Source organism: Melopsittacus undulatus, chromosome 2 (assembly GCF_012275295.1).
Source record: "Melopsittacus undulatus isolate bMelUnd1 chromosome 2, bMelUnd1.mat.Z, whole genome shotgun sequence".
Taxonomy (NCBI): domain Eukaryota; kingdom Metazoa; phylum Chordata; class Aves; order Psittaciformes; family Psittaculidae; genus Melopsittacus; species Melopsittacus undulatus.
In genome coordinates this window covers 58,888,782-58,906,828 of record NC_047528.1, presented here as the reverse complement: position 1 = coordinate 58,906,828, position 18,047 = coordinate 58,888,782, and the positions used below count along the sequence as shown (strand labels likewise).

Below are 18,047 nucleotides of genomic sequence, written 5' to 3'. Positions count from 1 at the left end.
CTAATTCTGCTTACTTTGAAGATGGTATCTCTCAGGATTTTCACTTTGAGGGCTTGAACTCCTGGCAGGAGGCAGGGTGGAAATCCTCTGTTCAAAAGCTTTGGGGCCTTCTGACTGACAGCTAAGCACAAGCCCCTGCTTATTAGCTGCATGTCACCATCTGCCACTATTCTGTAGCCCCACAACCCTGCAGTCAGTTCTGAGCTGTACAGGAAAGCAAGATCTCCTCAAAGCAGACCAATTATAACACCCCGCTACAAAAAAAAAAAAAAAAAAAGAAGTGGTCTTTTGTTTGTGGGTTTTTTTCAAAGTAAGTCTCAAATATGTGCAGAAATACCTCACAGGTGACAACAAGAGCAGGCCTTTGTACTTGGCACAGAAATGCGGGAAAACAAATCCATGCAATACCTTAAAAGAAGCAGAACTACAGGAAATTCACTTGAACGAGGGGGGAAAGGTGTAACGCAGGGGCAGCTCCTGTGCTCAACTCCTCAAAGAACATCTCAAAACAAAAGGATGATGAACATTACAACAGGCAGCGGGAAAAGGAATGAAAAACTCTTCTGAACTACAATAGCTGTTAAGAGCTTTTCAAAGAAAAGAAGGAATCCCACATGCCCATCAAGACCAACTGGCACACTGCCAGATATGCAAAGCACAAAGTTTTCCTGAGGCTTTTACCAGTCTTCTCCTACAACAAAAACAAACCTCCTGTCATCCTAGTCCCCCATTCCAGCACCCCACATTAAATATCTGGGTCCCACTGCGATGACAGCTCATGCAGATCTTTAAGGACCACGGGGGTCACATCCTTATATGCTGCACTGAGCAGTGGCAATGTTACATAGACCCTGATTAGATGGACATGACTGAATAGTCAGGGATGATGCTGAGAAGGCGGGCAGTTCTATTCCCTGCAGACATGCAGAATGATGTATTTACATGTATTTTTCAGTCCATTGCCCAGTGAAGCTGTACCACATTTGACTAGGGATGAACACATACATCAGGAAACCTAGAAAATGTAGTTCTTGGAATAGCTGAGGAGACAAAGACAACAGAATGCTGGACAACAGGAAAACTGCAAAGACCAAAACCACCACAACCTATCAATGCTGAAAGGCAGCAACCAGGACCACTTAAGGTCAATCAGTCTGACACCAGTCCAAACCAAAACAATGGAGAGGTTCATATTCAATTCAACTGACAGACCTTAGGAGAGAAAAACATGCAACCAATGCAGGTCAAAACTGGCTCTTGGGACAGGGTGTCTTGTTTTGGTTTTTAATAAGTCTGGGCAACCAAATCTGATGTCATTTCACGGAGTGATGAATAAACCCACCCCCCAACCAAACACACTGTCTTTTAATGAAAACTGATTTCTGCTAAGTAACTTTCTGAAAAGTAAAAACCAAGCGGCTCCCTAGCACTTACCCATGCAGCATACATCTACTATAATAGGAAAAGGCTAGACAAAATAAAAATGTCATCATTGAAGAAATCACTGAATTATAGCAAGGATATCTGCTAGAGTCAGAACAACCACAGCCCTATTCAACAGTTTCAACATACTCTCAGCAATTAAACAGCACACAAATATTGCCAAAGTCCTACGCAGCAAATACAACATGTCCCTCACATACAGTCACTGGCACTTCTTGCTTGCCTGTACTGAAGTGTGTCACAGAAACAGAATACTGAAGGCTATCATATTGACAGAGTATCAGAAAGTAAAAGTTCAAGAGTTTCAGGCTCCACACAATTTGGAATTCTGCCCCAGACTTCTAGGTAACTACAACCAAGTAATTTTGTAGCTCTATGTTTAACACATTTCAGGCCATAAAACAAGTTACCATCACTCCCTTTTCAGCACTCCCTGAAGATAAGATTAACGTCAGCATTTGGGGAAGCATTCAGATCATGGCATCACACTTAACTGTACCATTGCCAGCAAGTTTTAAGCCCAAACTGTGCTGGCAGATCAAAGCACAGAAGAATGACCCATTTATGGGTATTGTATGCTTAATTAGAAGTCTGTTATGTAACTGAAAATAGCTGTCCTTGCTTTGAAGGGGAAAAAAAATTAAATCAGTAGTTAGTATTGCTGAGATCAAGCACTACCAGTTAGCTGGCAAGCAACAATTCTGATAGGGCTTTAGACAGGAGGCCCTACTTACAACACTAGCACGCAGACACTACAGTTAGAAAACCAAAGGTCTATATAGTATAAAAAGTAACGTAGATCTGTGTTTTCTTGTTTCACAATGTGAAAACAAACCAACCCAGGGACTCATTTATTGTGTCTGTATTTAGAACACAGAATGTGAAACATGGGCTAGCTAGTCAAGGCTAAACATGTAATACTGATGATGATAAAGAAGCCTAAAGAGCCTATGTGAAATGCCACATTCGCTGAGACTGAAGATCAAAAGACAGCCTGGACATTAAACTTTAATTCTTGAATCTTGGGCATTGTGAACAAGTTCTTTGCACTTGTTTTCCTCTCACAGAGCAGGAGTATTACACTTATCCTAATGTCCTCGGGAATCTGTGTTTGTCAGATATGACCATTCTCACTTCTGATACCATCCAACTGGATTGGATCACCTACATCAGCTACCCCACACAACAACAAATACTCTTGCTTAATTGAAAGGCTTAAGATTTAAATTTTCTATGTAAAATAATGAAGCTATCAAAGACCATTTTGCTCCACCAAATACATGATTCAGGTTTAGACCACTGTCAGATCTTGAGTAGAATCTTTTACCAATACATATATATGTGATCTGGCATATACTCAGACTAGTAAGAAATTTATCTTTTTCCTTTTGCAAGTTAGCTCACAAAAGCATGTAGCTGGAGATTGTGGACTCCCAGAAACATACAGACAGGGAAACCAAGATTAAGGACTCTGGCTGGAGAAGACACTCAACTGATGAGGAAAATGTAAGTTGGCTTTTAAATAAAGGGTGCTTATACTTTAATATTCCCTAATCACACTTTCAAAACTTAGATAGGTCCTTGAGTGCAAGAAAACAGGCAGTCTAAGTGAAAATGATCCAAATTTTACATTACATTCTTAGAGAGGTGCAGCAGCCAGAGATGTGATGTGATGACAGGTGAGCAGTGACAGGGAGACCACAGGCCGGGCTGTGCAAGCAAGGGAAAGCACAGCAGCACAATGGGTATGAACAAAGAGTTCCCTGTTTCACTCACTCTGCAGAAGCAGGAGTGGAAATGAAGGTGCTGCCTCTCAGTTAAAAAACTAGGCAAAATCTGCTGGGCAGCCAGATACCTTAGCAGCTTTCACCCAAGTGAGCCAGGAACTGATAAGCACTAAACAGCTTCCTTTCCAGCTGTATGGGGCATGAACGGCAGAAATCAGAAGTACTGCTTGGGGATTTATGGCAAGAGTTGGCTTTTTTGCCCCTTATTTAGTACTTAATAAGTCCTCTCACATGCTGCTTTGCTTCTCTTGACCATAGCTGCAGCTGGGCAACTGGAGAGAAACTATGTCTGCCTATTGGCTCCAGGTAAAAGTAGTCCAAGGCAGCAGTGGTCTGGTTACCCATGAAGTCTGCCTTTTGGAAGGGAGGAGACAACAAACACAGATGTTGGGAAAATACAGAAAAATTCATTTTATCATTTAAAACCAAAAATCCAAAATCTTCAAGGACCTAACCAAATTTTAAACATGTTAGGAACTAAGACTGGTATAACCACACTTTATTATTGACCAGTTCTCCAAAGAATAATAAAAAGAAAGCCTTAGAGAGCTGTGCCATAGTGAATAAAAGCTGACTTACCTTTCACCCACAGGCTGAGTACTCATTCCTACCCTGGTCAGTGATGGCACTGATATCACCTACCAAGAGCATGGTGAAGCTCATCTTTGTAGAGCAGGGAATCAACAACTGTAGGCCAAGCTATAATGTGAAATTGCAAAAGGAAAGAGAAAAACAGTATATAAAACTTAACTTAAATCTTGGTGATTACGTTTACAGGGCAGCTGGCAGCTCAACTGAAATGAAGACGAATCTTAGGAAAACCTCCTTTACAGTGGAGGACTGCTACTGATTTCACAGAGGCCAGGTATGTGATTAGGTGCTGATTTTAAGGTCAGAAAGAACCACTTGCACCATCTATTCTGATCTGTAAAACAAAATCTCAGAGGTGTTCAGCCACTTCACAGCTTGGCATCTATCAGAGTTCTAGGTATGTTATTGTCATAGCTAACTTCTCTGCCTTACTTTTAATGTGAATTTATTAAGCTTCAGCTTCCAATCACTTATTGTGCTTGTCTGCTTAAGACTACAGTTATCTGCCAACAGTAATCCTTCACCAACACCTGTACTTCCAGCTATCAAATCACCTGATAACCTTTTCTGTCTTCAACTAACAGAAGAAAATTGTTTGCTGAATTCACTACAGATTCATGAATAACACCACAGTCACTCTAAGCTATAAAGTATTCACCAAGCCAGTCTTCCCCGCACCCTCAAAAAGCCAACATCACAGCCAAGAGCAGAACACTAAAGCTACATAGTAAAGTTTGCAGCTTCTGATTTTCCTGGAGTGCATTCAGACTTACTCTTTTTCATTCCCACCCTTCCTCCCCCCCTCCTCTGCTTTTTTTTTTTCCAGAAAGTAGGCATGCAATATATTTCCAAAAGAGAAAGTTTAAAATTCATATATGGAAACTCCAGTATCAATATGCTAAGTACATGAGCTCAGGCAGGAAATGTCTGAAAACAGGTACAGGTTAAGCACTATGAACAGATTTTGACAATAAAGGCAAGAGGAGTACACAGACTTTTTCATAGTATTTGATTGTGCTCAGAGAACATTAGCCTGATCCAACAATATGGATTTCCCTCACATTGGAATCATGATGTATGCTGTCTTAGGTGAAAAAAAAAACTTACATAAGATCAGAAGAACAGACAGATGAAAACACTCAGAGCAAAAAACCTGGGAGAGAATTCAGGGTCGGTGACACAACATGTTCTGTGTTGTGGCACAGAGCAGACAGTAGAATCTCCTTTCTCACTGTGATTTTGCATTTAAGCAGCTTTTAAAAGAATGACCGACAGTAACTCCCAGACCCAAAGAACACACTTATTAGAAGGAAGATGAAGTCTACAGTTTCTGCAAAATTCTCAGGAAGCTTCTTGCAAACAACAACCCTAAAAACAGTGTAGCAGACATTATAAACTGTATTAAACCTGCCAACTGCTTTTTTACAGCTCAGCAACGCTGTCCTGTAATGTCTGTAATCCAGGAGAGAGAAGGCATCAGTGATAGAAGCAAAGTAACAAGAAAGCAGCCTATAGCTGGACAGCAAACAACTGCTATAAAGGCACAGAACTGTTTCTATTTCAAATAAAAAAGCCATTTAACTAAGAGAAAAAAGAGATCAGAACACAACAGAGACAAAGAACAAGGTGAGAAAAAAAAAAATCACACAAGACATACATGGAACTTGTGTCACACCTGAACACCCAAAATTGAAACTGGAAAGAGTTTTTTTCTTTATTGAACCCTGCATGACAAGAGACAATGAAGACAGTGTCCCTTCTCGCCATCAGTGGTGGGGTACATGCATATGAAGAGTAACAGGTCAGAAGGAGATCTGAGATACCAGCAGGTAATGTGCCCAGTCTAAAGCACTCACCCAGTTTTCACAACATTCATTAAAAAAAGCAATAATCTTGCATAAGAAGAACACTGTTGACATAAAATCAGAGAAAGAAGATACACCACAGTGCTCTAAAGCTCTCTAGCTGGCATAAACTAGAGCCAGGTTAGTTTATCTTCTGACAAGAGTTCATCCTCCCTTAAGCCTGACTTGACTGTCCAAGGTTACAAACCTACTCTGCTATGGATGCAAATGTGACAGCAGATTTCATGCAGGGCAGCTTGGGTACTGTATGATCAACCCATGTCCTTCACCACATAGGCGTAACTATATGAGTTAGTATCAGTGTAGATAGATCTATCTATCCATCCCAGCTTGCTTCACAGTCTGTTATATTATCTGTACTAATGGGGGTATGTAGAAGGTGGCTCTGAACAAACCAGTTGTCATATTACATCAGATTTTCTGTTACAAAAGACTCCTGTGTCTCCCAATAATGAAAAACTGACTGTTTATATGAAACAGTTCAGAAGCGGCATAAACATTTATCAGAAATTAGCATTTCAAGTAATTAGAAGCAGAGCTGCTGCTTGTTATGTATGTGAAATAAGACCATGTAGTCAAAATGCAATGAAGGCACTCATGAATTCATTTTATACTGATCACAGTAAACGATCAGTGTAAAAAGGATCACCCAGGCAGCTCATTTATTAAGTATATTTTAACCATATGAGTGACTGGTTTAAAAAGTTGTAATGGCAATCTAGAGTTAATTTGATTTTTTTTTTGTCAGGCCTAATGTACAAGTCATATACGTACATGCTGATCTACAGCTCCATGGACCTCAAGACATCTTTATTTTTCATGCACGCTGATATATGGTGAAACAATATTATTCTGCACCAATTTAGCAACGACGTCTGCACTTACACAGACCATTTCAGCCACGGATTTTAAAACAGTTCAAAGATTGAAAAATCAGTATCTCAATACCTGCATAATATAAAAGATAAGTTATAGCCATTTAAATAAGAAATAAAATCGGCAATTTTTTTTCTTCTTTCAGCAAATAAGTTGCACTCTTAAAGTATCAATTCACACAAATCATCTAAAGGCGATCTGCAAAGCCACCCCTCCCATTCAATCTTCAGGGACTACAGTCCAGCCATTGGACTGAAAGCAAGGAAAACAAAACAATCATTGCTGAAAGCAAAAGGCTTCACTTACCTTTCTCTCCATCTGAAATAAGATCTCTTTCTCCCTTCTGAACAACTGTCAAATTCCCCATGGCTTGGCTGAGTCTTAATACACATCCATGATGATCACTACTGTCTACGGGGTCTCTAAGCTACAACACAAGAATTCCATACACAGTATGTATTTTACTACTAGAACAACATATTCTAACACCTGCTACTTCATCATATGTATGGGGGAAGAAACAAAAAGCAGCACTATCATTCTTTCCAGGTATTTTTTTTCCTATACTCACTGCAGTGCCAAAAAGCGTGTAAGAAAAAGTCTTCCGTAAAAGATCTTTAAGAATTATGCATAAAAACCCAGAGAATGCTTATTCTGCATATAAGAAACAACACATAATGTTCAAGCCAGTAATAAGTTGTTTATTTTTAAAGACTAGAAGACTGGACTTGCATGTACTTAAATATAAAAAAGGAAAACAGCTCACCATGGCTTCATACAGTCTACTAAACTCCATATAGTTTGGAGTAAGAATAGCTCGCTGGTAGCCTTGAATTAGGGAAGGCTGCTGGGAAATAAGCCAAAGTCCATCCTGCAAAGACCAGTAAGAAGAACATTTACTTAATGGATTCTTATACATCAAATCACCGATTGAATCAAGAAAATACTTACAGCATCAATAATGACAGGAATTCCTTTCACTTTTGATTTTTCTATGATACCCTGCAAAAAAATGAAGACAACTTTAAGATGCTTGCTAGTTTAAATCTCTTACAATCCAAACCACATGTATATAATAAATCTGATTATGTAAGTTGTTTTTACAAAGCAAATTGGAAACAATCAGTTATATTCCGCAAACTAATGTAAAAAATCCTCATATCAACTGGTAATTTTATGACTACATTGTTCTCTCCCTGTTTCAGGTATAAGCAGTATCAAGAGGGGTTCCATAACTGATGCCTTGGTGTTGCTATGCAAACAAGCAAACAATCTTACTCTCCCTGCTGCAGGAGGCATGTAATGCCAACATCAGTCACACACAGCAAAAATGCATCTCCAATTAAAAAAATTAAGAATAAATCCAGGAGAGTATTGCTATGATATAAATCTACAAATAACTATAATACTAATTTTAGCTGCTTTTCTGATAGTAGCCCCACTGCAGTATTTGTGTGCATGGACGAACAACCTGAGACAAGCAGTACACAAGACATGTAATTTCACTTGTGGCCCTTTCACTTTCAAAACAAATCCAAGCTGGGTCACTCAACAGACTATCTGGAGAACTGTTTTTTCAGCAAGCAGCATCTACTAGCAGACACTCTGCCCTTGTCCTGTTCTCTCTTCTAACTGAACAGTGGCAACAATTGATACTCAAGTTTTTTTAATGAGCAATGGCTGACAGTCAAGTTTTTTGAATGTTGGTCATTATCAACTTGTCTTTGAAGCTGGAGAGTTTATCTTTTTCCTGTAGAAGATAACAGAGGATGGTATCCGTCCAAAAGTCTAATTAGTTTTGAATGTTATTAAGCTCTTCAGATTAGCTGTCATATGGCACAGGGCTCCGCAGGTTAGCAATTATGTAAGGAACAAGGAAGCAGCTTTTAATGGATGTTCACAGTATTGAACATCACTTGGTTCTTGTATTGTGGTCAAAATAAATACTGCCCACCTCGCTTCCTGCAAATTACTGATTATGGAATATACACATCTTCACAAACACGTTCCTACTTCATTCTGATTTTTCCAATACCAGTAGAAATCTTTCCCTTCTATTTTTAAATGGATGACCAGAACTTAGAGCAGTGTGCTTCAACCTAACACTACTTTTGTTCGCTTGGGGACTGTTCGCACATTGGAAGCATGAGAGTGATACACTACCAGCTGCTCCAAGCTTGAGGACTTATCTCAACACACCGTTGCAGCTACATTAGAAGCTGCTACAGAATAAAACCCTTTCCATGACACACACACGTGCCTGGCACAAGCCTCAGCTTGAGCTGTGTGTCACAGACTGCCCACCCTCTTTGGGATCCCAAGGGAACAAACACCAAAAGTTTTCTCCCACATCCACCTCCCTGGATAATTCTGAACCAATCACAGATTTTTACACAACTCATGCCATTCAACTGCTATTAAACTATTCAAGTTTATGAGTAAGTGTATTTAACAGCTGTGCAAGGATGGAATCTTAAAGCATGCCTACAATTAGCTGTGGCATACTGAAAACCACAGAGACTTACTTTCAAAGCTTTTAAGAAATTCACGCGACAGAGTCACTTCTTTATTCATTAACTTTAATCTGCACAGATGTACATAGCTCAGTTTTTCTTCACAGAAGCTCTACTGCTTTGCTCCTGCTGAGTTAAGTTCGTTAACAATTATGTTTAATTTGACTCGCTTGGTTATAATACAATAAGGCTGTTGATCTAGCAGCCATGTTTATGGTTTGTTGTTTTTTGTATAAATGAGTATTATACATCCAACAGCCCAATTATTTTTGAACCACACTAAGCTCTTCTGATTAGCTATCGTATTGCTATCTACTGAGCCCCAGAGGTTAACAAGATAGCATGTAAGAAAGCACTGAGATCCTTCTCCCCCAATTTTTGAAGATACAAATACCATTTACTGCAACCTCATTTTCTAACTGCTTTTAATTAGAATATTTTTGTACATTAGCAGCTTCACCAAATTCCTTCAGTACATAAAACAATTACTGCTTCACTTCCCACTAACATGAATCACCAGTTTATTCTAGTATGTCAACTTTAGTAAACCAGTCGTTCATGACACTTCATTTTTTAAAGCCATAAAAGATTTCTCCAACAGATTCCTTAAGGAAATCTGAGGGAAGACACAAAATCACAAAAGTCCTTACCCTTTCAAATCATACTCTTAAATATATTATGAGCAACCCAAGGAACTTCTGTTTCTGAAACAGTGAATGTTTGGCTGTTGCTGTTATCTGACATCTTTTCACGTTTCCTCATAACTATCATTTTGACTACTGGCTAGAATTTCACTTTTTGTATGTATATATCTGTAACAACAGGCTAAATCAACAATCCTGAAGATCCATTATCCACCAAAAGGATACAAGTATAGGACAAAAACCTAAAAGGTGGAAGTTATGAAGCATGAAAGTATACCTACAAGTAAATAACTTCTGGAAGACTGAGACACTGGTACTATCCAGAGAAACAAGGCATTTCTTCCTAATAACATTCTGTGTTCCTACCACTCCAGCATGTCTTCCACAATCCTGAGACATTTGATCTCTGCTCTGAAGAGAAATTTCATCTTGCTAAGTAAAACCTACTGGCAAAGCAACTTCCATTGTGTGCTGAGTCTCTGAGGTGTAAGCTCCTAATCTAACATATTGAGTGATGTTTGCTTTTTTTTCCTCTCTCTCTCCTTATAAAACAAGTAATCAGGGGTAAAAAGTCCTTTGTCTTATTTAGAAAGCTCATTTCTGTTAAAAAACAAAACAAACAAACAAAAAAACGCACCCAAAAAACCCGACAGCTAAACAAATGAAAAACCACCCAACCCAGAAAACTATTTATTTTCCTTTCCTCTTCTTCTTTAAACTCAGACAGAAACTGCTTAGAGAGACAGGGAACCTCACAGAGGAAGTTCTGGGAAGGGTAATTGTTAATCTGGCAACCATAGTAAAGCAGAAGCAGATAACCATCCATTTGAAGCACACAACATTCAATGGGGAACCTGTGGTCCCTATCGATTGTGGACAGGACCATCTCACCTGCTGCCATTTAAAGGTCAAATGGCTAGCCACTGGAGAGAAATTCATCCTACACAGCTTAGGCACCACACTTAGGGTGGGATCAATCACCAACAGACATATCTGCCTTTCCTGAGCTACCACAGAGAGAACAGAGACACTTTACTGCTTTATTTTTAGACACCAATAAATAGGTGATATTAAGCACACTTTTAAACACTCTATTGCTAGAGATAGTGTATTTAAAAAAACCCCAAATAAGTAAGTTGCGTAAGAGGTGTTTATAGCAAAAATGGCAACATCCTCTATGCAGAGTATTTTGTTCCTGGAAGCAAAAATCAGTTTTCAGCTGAACCCCTATCTCGATATTTGGCATGGACTTTCCTGGTTAATAGTTGTAGCATACAGAAAAATCTTCACTGTCAGTTACACAATATAGCTCAAGACTAACTCCACTTTCACACCGAAACTTACTTAACAGTTTCTGACAGGATTCTATGCATGAACAAGAACCATCTGTTCAGTTTTATCCCATGTAACAATTATTAATATGGGAAAGGATTTGGAAGAGAACACTGCCAATTAAAATTACTAAGAAATGATACTGGACTCACAGGGCAATCTTAGCACCTAGTCACAAAACAGAGAGATCAATGAGGAGAAGAACAGTGACACATTGCTGTCACCCAACCTGATGACCTACAGCCAGTGGTTAGCTAAGATACTGAAGACTGAAATTTGGATACTTCCTCTACAATATTCAGAGTCAGACCCACATTTCAGTCTCCTACCTTTCATGTAGAGAGTTCTAATAAGGGGGTGTGGGCAGTTCCTTGGTAGAGATGTTCTGCTTCCTATCAGTCGGTTGAATACTTGGTGGCTCTCTGAAACAGTGATTCTACAGCCCACATTTGGATGAAAAAAGAGAAACAAGTTCCAGCCTGCTGTGATTAATATCAGTGATGATGAACTGTACTAAAACAAATCTGTAACAAGAGCTTCCTCTCCAAACAACTGAAAAGCACAGTTTGAGTTTCTACCCTAATTAAGCCAAAGAGGAAATGACCTGGGATTCACACATCCTATGAAGGTGCTGTATATGGGACAACCTCCCACACAGTTATCATTTGTTAGCAGCACCAAATACTTGACATTTAGGAATGTCCAAAATAGTGTTTCAGTGATTTTGCAATTTTTGAAGGAGGTAGTTGAGGGGAAGAGAGCCAGAAGGGGGTAAATTAACCTGGATCTACTCCTACTCTACTCTTGAAACACAAAATTTCCTGAAAAATCTTTGTCCTCTGACTGGGTATCCAGGACTTGTACGCAAGCAACCTACTCAGAAAGAACTGAAAAAGTTTCACAGCTGAAACCAGTGCTCTGTCTGAGTAAAGGTAACCCTTTACTGCAATTAGGAAAACTTAAAAGTAAGTGCAAAGACTTTATGTGTTTTAATTAATTATTTTATCATGGAAGCTATTCCTTGAAATGTAATGCATTCATCAAATAACTGCACTCTGTCCCAACTTTCACATGGGAATTTTAAAATAAGATTCCCAAAGCCAAATTCTGTTTATTTATGGGGGAAAACCACCCACAACACCACAAAAACAAACCAAAAGAAAACAGAAAACTCATATTCCACTGCAACCAGACCACCACACACATTAAATCAGAAACAACTCAGGCTGGAAAGGACTACAGGAGAAAGAATGTTGAAGGGACAAGTGTGCTGAAGGAGAGCACAGTAATGCAGAAAAACATTATGCAATTTATCCATTTGATACCCTGCAGCTGTGCTATGAAACACAAGGTTCACCTGCACTAACACGGAAATCCAGGACTCTTGCACACTTCCATAATTATTATGGAAAATGGGAATGGGCCAAAATGAGCCAGTGCAAAACTCTGGCTGCAAAAAACAGCTAGGAGGGGAATGAAGGGAACATGTGAGGGAGGAATAAATTGCTATGGAACTTCTTAGTACTATCAAAGGATATCTAATCAGCCATGGAAGTCTTCCTACAGCAGCCACCCTGAGGCACTAGCAGCATCCACAGCCTCTTGCAAAACTCTGTAGTCAGCCTGGACTTCTCCACTCAAGCCCATGAGCCAGCAATAACACCATATCCTATTTACTCTGCCTGTAGACAATAGCATACAAGGTGGTTCCCCATAGCTCCTTGGAAAAGGCAATTATGTACAGTTTTGTCCACATCTGACTTGGATACGTTTCTCAGCTTTTTTAATTAGATGTGGATTAGTTGCAGAATGCCTGCAATGACTTTCAGTCTAATTATGAGCTGCAGCACTACTTCTGTTCTTACTGGTGAACTCATTTGGTTTACCTGCACAATACCTTCAGCATTTGATGTTTGCAATGGGAAGAATCAGGAAATTAGAGCTTTTAGTAAAAGACAATGAAATAAACAGAAAACCACAATAACAGCATATATAAAGCAACATCTATCCCACAACAGTAATTAATTTTCATCAAGGATGCATCACAATGTCATCTTTCTACCTTGCAAAGTCTTCTTCACTGACACCAGCAATGGACACTGTATTTCCTAGGTCCCTTCAAGAGGCATGTCTTGGCCTAGTCTTTGCAAAATTCCTTATTCATGTTCTCAAAAAGATGTTTAAGCTTCTGCATGCCATGATAATAGACAGTACTGCCCGTGATGACATTCGAACATTTTAGGAAGCAGTATAACCTTGCCTTCAGTGCACTCTATTGCAATCTGCAAATGCCAAGTATGTAATTACATACTCTGGTTTGGTACAGACATTCAAATGTGCATAACGTGGCACTAGTTACATCTCATAAAACCTTAAAGTATCAAAAAGCTGTGGCAACCCTTTTTATGGAAGAACCCTCTACTGAAAGTTAGGATCAGAAACTGCTATTGAAATGCCCCCTATAATTGCTTGTATTTTTCACATGGATGCTGCTCTCACCCAACAATTCTGAATCCAGAGTTTTGTTTGGAACAAAGAGATAAAAGGGAAAAAACAGCAAAATTTTCCCTGTAAATGCTGCAGCTGGAAGTATTTCTGCACACTCCTTCCCCAAAGTGCCCAGGAGGCACAAATAAGTTCCACCCCAACACACTGCAAATCAATTCCCACAAATAGGCACTGAAAGCCCTAGGAAGCATTTCTGCATTCCTTGCTTCAAGTCTGGATAAATGCAGAGTTAGCAGGGACTCAGCTGCAATAGAGGTCAGGATGCAGCTCTGCAGCAGAGATGCTTTGAAAATGGCCTTGGCAAGCGTAAGTTTGTAATCTTACACAGCTAGAGGTAGGCAAATATCCCAAGCACAGGCTTGTGCTCAAGGCCATAGTCAGGGCTGACAGGGGACAAGAAAAGAAGCTTCCCTTTTATTACCCAAATAAAAGAAAAATTATTTGATACAGAAGGTTTTGAAAATCATTAAAGAAATGGAGATCCACTGTTCCACTGTTTGGTGGAAGCAAGGACAGGTGGCCTGGGATGAATACAGGGATGTTGTTCAGGAAGTTAGGGACCAAGTTAGGAAAGCTAAGGCCCAATTGGAGCTAAACTTGGTAAGGGATGTTAAAGATAATAGGAAGGGATTTTATAGGTATGTAGCGGTTTAAAAACAGACTAGGGACAACATAGGCCCCCTACGGAAGCTTTTGGGAGAACTGGCTACACAGGACTTCGAGAAGTCTGAGGTTCTGAATGACTTCTTTGCCTCGGTCTTCACTGGCAAAGGCTCTGACTGCACCACCCAAGCCTTGGAAGGTGGACGCAGGGATTGTGAAAACCTAGACCTTGGGCACACTGTACATGAGGATCTGGTTCGAGACCATCTTAAGAACCTGAATGTACACAAGTCCATGGGACCTGACGAAATCCATCCGCGGGTCCTGAAGGAGCTGGCAAATGTTGTAAAGCCACTGGCCATCATATTTGAAAAATCATGGCAATTCTATGACGGGGCTACAGAAGTGATGGACAGGGGTGGAGCAGTTGATGTCATCTACCTGGACTTGTGCAAAGCATTCGACACTATCCCACATGACATCCTTGTCTATAAATTGGAGAGACATCAATTTGATAGGTGGACCACTTGGTGGATAAAGAACTGGCTGGATGGTCGCACGCAAAGAGTTGTGGTCAACAGTTCAATGTCCAGCTGGAGATCAATAATGAGTGGTGTCCCTCAGGGATCAGTGTTGGGACTGGTCTTGTTTAACATCTTTGTCGGTGACATGGACAATGTAATCGAGTGTGCCCTCAGCAAGTTTGCCGATGACACCAAGCTGTGTGGTTCTGTTGATATGCTGGAGGGAAGGAATGCCATCCAGAGGGACCTTGACACACTTGTGAGATGGGCTGATGCCAACCTCATGAAGTTTAACCATGACAAGTGCAAGGTCCTGCACCTGGGTCAGAGCAATCCCAGGCACAGCTACAGGTTGGGCAAAAAGGAAATTCATGGTAGTCCTGCGGAGAAGGAATTGGAGGTGTTGGTCAATGAGAAAATTAACATGAGCCAGTTTCAGTGTGCACTCACAGCCCAGAAAGCCAACTGTATCCTGGGCTGCATCAAAAGGAGCGTGACCAGCAGGTCAAAGGAGGTGATCCTGCCCCTCTACTCTGCTCTTGTGAGAACTCACTTGGAGTACTGTGTGCAGTTCTGGTGTCCTCAACATAGAAAGGACATGGCACTGTTAGAGGAGGACCTCCAGAGGAGGGCCACAAGGATGATCAGGGGACTGGAGCACCTCCCATATGAAGACAGGCTGAGAAAGTCAGGGCTGTTCAGCCTGCAGAAGAGAAGACTGCATGGAGACCTCATAGCAGCCTTCCAGTATCTGAAGGGGGCCTATAAGGATGCTGGTGACAGACTATTCATTAGGAACTGTAGTGATAGGACAAGGGGTAACGGGTTGAAACTTAAACAGGGGAGGTTTAGATTGGATATAAGGAAGAAATTCTTTCCTGTTAGGGTGGTGAGGCACTGGAATAGGTTGCCCTGGGAGGCTGTGAATGCTCCATCCCTGGCAGTGTTCAAGACCGGGTTGGATGAAGCCTTGGGTGATATGGTCTACTGTGAGGTGTCCCTGCCCATGGCAGGGGGGTTGGAACTAGATGATCTTGAGGTCCTTTCCAACCCTAACTATTCTATGATTCTATGTTCAAGATTTTTCACATTCGAGCTGTATTTTCAGTATCTATTTTGGGGTTTTCTTTATTTATCTATTTGCTCACTGGTGGAAACATGCAGTGAACTCTGAAACTTAATTTCCTTCATTCTTATGAACCAACCCAAGAACTCATCCTTCTTTCAGAACTCAGCAAAGACAATCAAAACCTTACTTTGTGAACAGGATTCATATAAATCACCTAGCCTAATTGCCTGATTTTTACTTCATATACCCCTGCATGCATAACTACCACTAGTTCATTAATTAGTCCACTAAGTTCACAAATCTCACATAAGAAATGATCACTATTTGTACTATTTGAATTAAAAGTCACATAACAGCAACAAGCATCCTTTCTCTGAAGCACAAAAGCTTCTTTATCTCATGGTTTATGCTCCATTCAATTTAACCAGGTCTTTTGCCTTTTAACTGTAGTACTACATGTTAGACCCTGTTCCCCAAAACAGATTTTTCAGGTGCACAAGTAAAAACTTAATCCAGGCAGAGAGTGATAAGGACTCTAAAGAGTAACCCACTATATCATCAAGCACAGTAAGTGCTTTGGAAAGTGCTAAAAGCTCTTGTTACAGCTAAAAAAGCTGAAGATGCTCTACATGGCAGCTAATCAAAACTGTTCCATTCTACATTAAAAATAATAAAAAGAGAGAATGATCCACTTGTAGATCCCCCCTCTGAATTCCAAGCAGATCCCTTGCTGTCAAACTTGGAGGAAAATTGCAGTTTTCCCTAAACACATCCAAATCCAGTTAAGCAATAATCCTGTTTACTCCAAAGTAAAAAATCTAAATCAGAATAAAGACACAGAGTTTTGTCATGCTGTCTCATCCACTGAAGGATTACACTCAGAAAGCAAACTCTAGGAGGTTCCCAATTTACCATTGATTATGTTAATGTTCATAGAAAGGCCTGGGTTGGAAAGGACCTGAAAGATCATCTAGTTCCACCCCCTCTGCCATGAGCAGGGACACCCCACACTAAACCATATCACCCAAGGCTTCATCCAGCCTGGCCTTGAACACTGCCAGGGATGGGGCAGCCACAGCTTCCCTGGGCAACCTGTGCCAGTGCCTCACCACCCTCACAGTAAAGAATTTCTTCCTAATGTCTAATCTAAATCTACCCTGTTTCAATTTAAAACCATTCTCCCTTGTCCTCTCACTACATGCCCTTTCCAGATGAAGCTCAACATGAACTGGCAGTGTGTGCTTGCATCCCAGACAGCCACCCATATGCTGCATCAAAGGAAACATGACCAGCAGGTCGAGGGAGAGGACTCTCTCCCTTTACTCTGCTCTTGTGAAACCCCCACCTGGAGTACTGCATCCAGCTCCGTGGCCCTCAACACAAGAGGGATGTGGACCTGTTCAAGTAAGTCCAGAAGAGGGCCATGAAGATGATCAGAGGGCTGGAGCACCTCTCCTATGGAAACAGGCTGAGAGAGCTGGGCTTGTTCAACCTATCATGAACCCATCCACGGGCTCACCAGGCTTCACAGATGGCAGGTTACCTGGCTGTGTAGCCTCTACAGCCTTACAACTTCAGTTGTGTCAGAGGAAGAAGGAAGCCTTGGCATTTCTGTGGGAAATGTGTGAATTTCCTGACTAATCCTGTTGCAGATGTAAGCCCTGATCCTGCACCAAATTCCACATTGAGTACTGGGCCTTTTGGCAAACAGAGTACTGCAAGACCAGAACTGAATTCCCAAGTAGGATTTGTCTCTTGGTTGTTTCCTGATTTTAGACCTGGCTTAAGGTATTCATGGTCAGCTGCTGGGATTTTGTCTTAAAAATAAAACAAATAAACATAAACTGAAAATTAACTCTGGAATTTATCATTGCCAATTTTTTTTTTACCATTTCTAGCTGAATGTGCTCTGAAAGAGTTGAAAAGGTATCGAATTCCAGTGTGTTGCTTACAAATGCTTATAAGTATCAAAATGAAGTTAAACAACAATATAAGCCTACAAACAGAAAGCAAATAAATATCCCACTTCACTGTGAATGACTTTCATCAAGATCCATTACATACATTAGAAAACAAATTCTGCTTGCAAGCTGCATAAACCTGTATTTAAGGTCCTGTTAGCATATTTGCAAAAACCGTTTTTCTAATCAAGAGATTTGCAAGGAAGCCACAGAATACTAATAGTTCTTAGCACAAACAGCAGTAGTTCTTAGCACAAAGGAGAGGATCTCTCTGTGTCAAGCTGTCTCTCCCAAGCTTTATCCACATCAGTACCAGCACCAGAAAAGAACA

General features: G+C 40.5%; 1 protein-coding gene across 3 annotated transcripts in view; it reads right to left on the bottom strand.

The window, feature by feature from the left end:
• The window catches only part of NAXD (NAD(P)HX dehydratase), a 52,820-nt gene that overhangs the window by 6,649 nt on the left and 28,124 nt on the right, over positions 1–18,047 (bottom strand). For all 3 annotated transcript variants that reach the window (XM_034072065.1, XM_034072058.1, XM_034072074.1), the window contains 3 exons: positions 7,514–7,564; positions 7,329–7,433; positions 6,869–6,989 (listed from right to left, as the gene is read on the bottom strand). In XM_034072065.1, the coding sequence (XP_033927956.1) occupies positions 6,869–6,989; positions 7,329–7,433; positions 7,514–7,564 (277 nt within the window). The remainder of the gene's footprint in view (positions 1–6,868; positions 6,990–7,328; positions 7,434–7,513; positions 7,565–18,047) is intronic.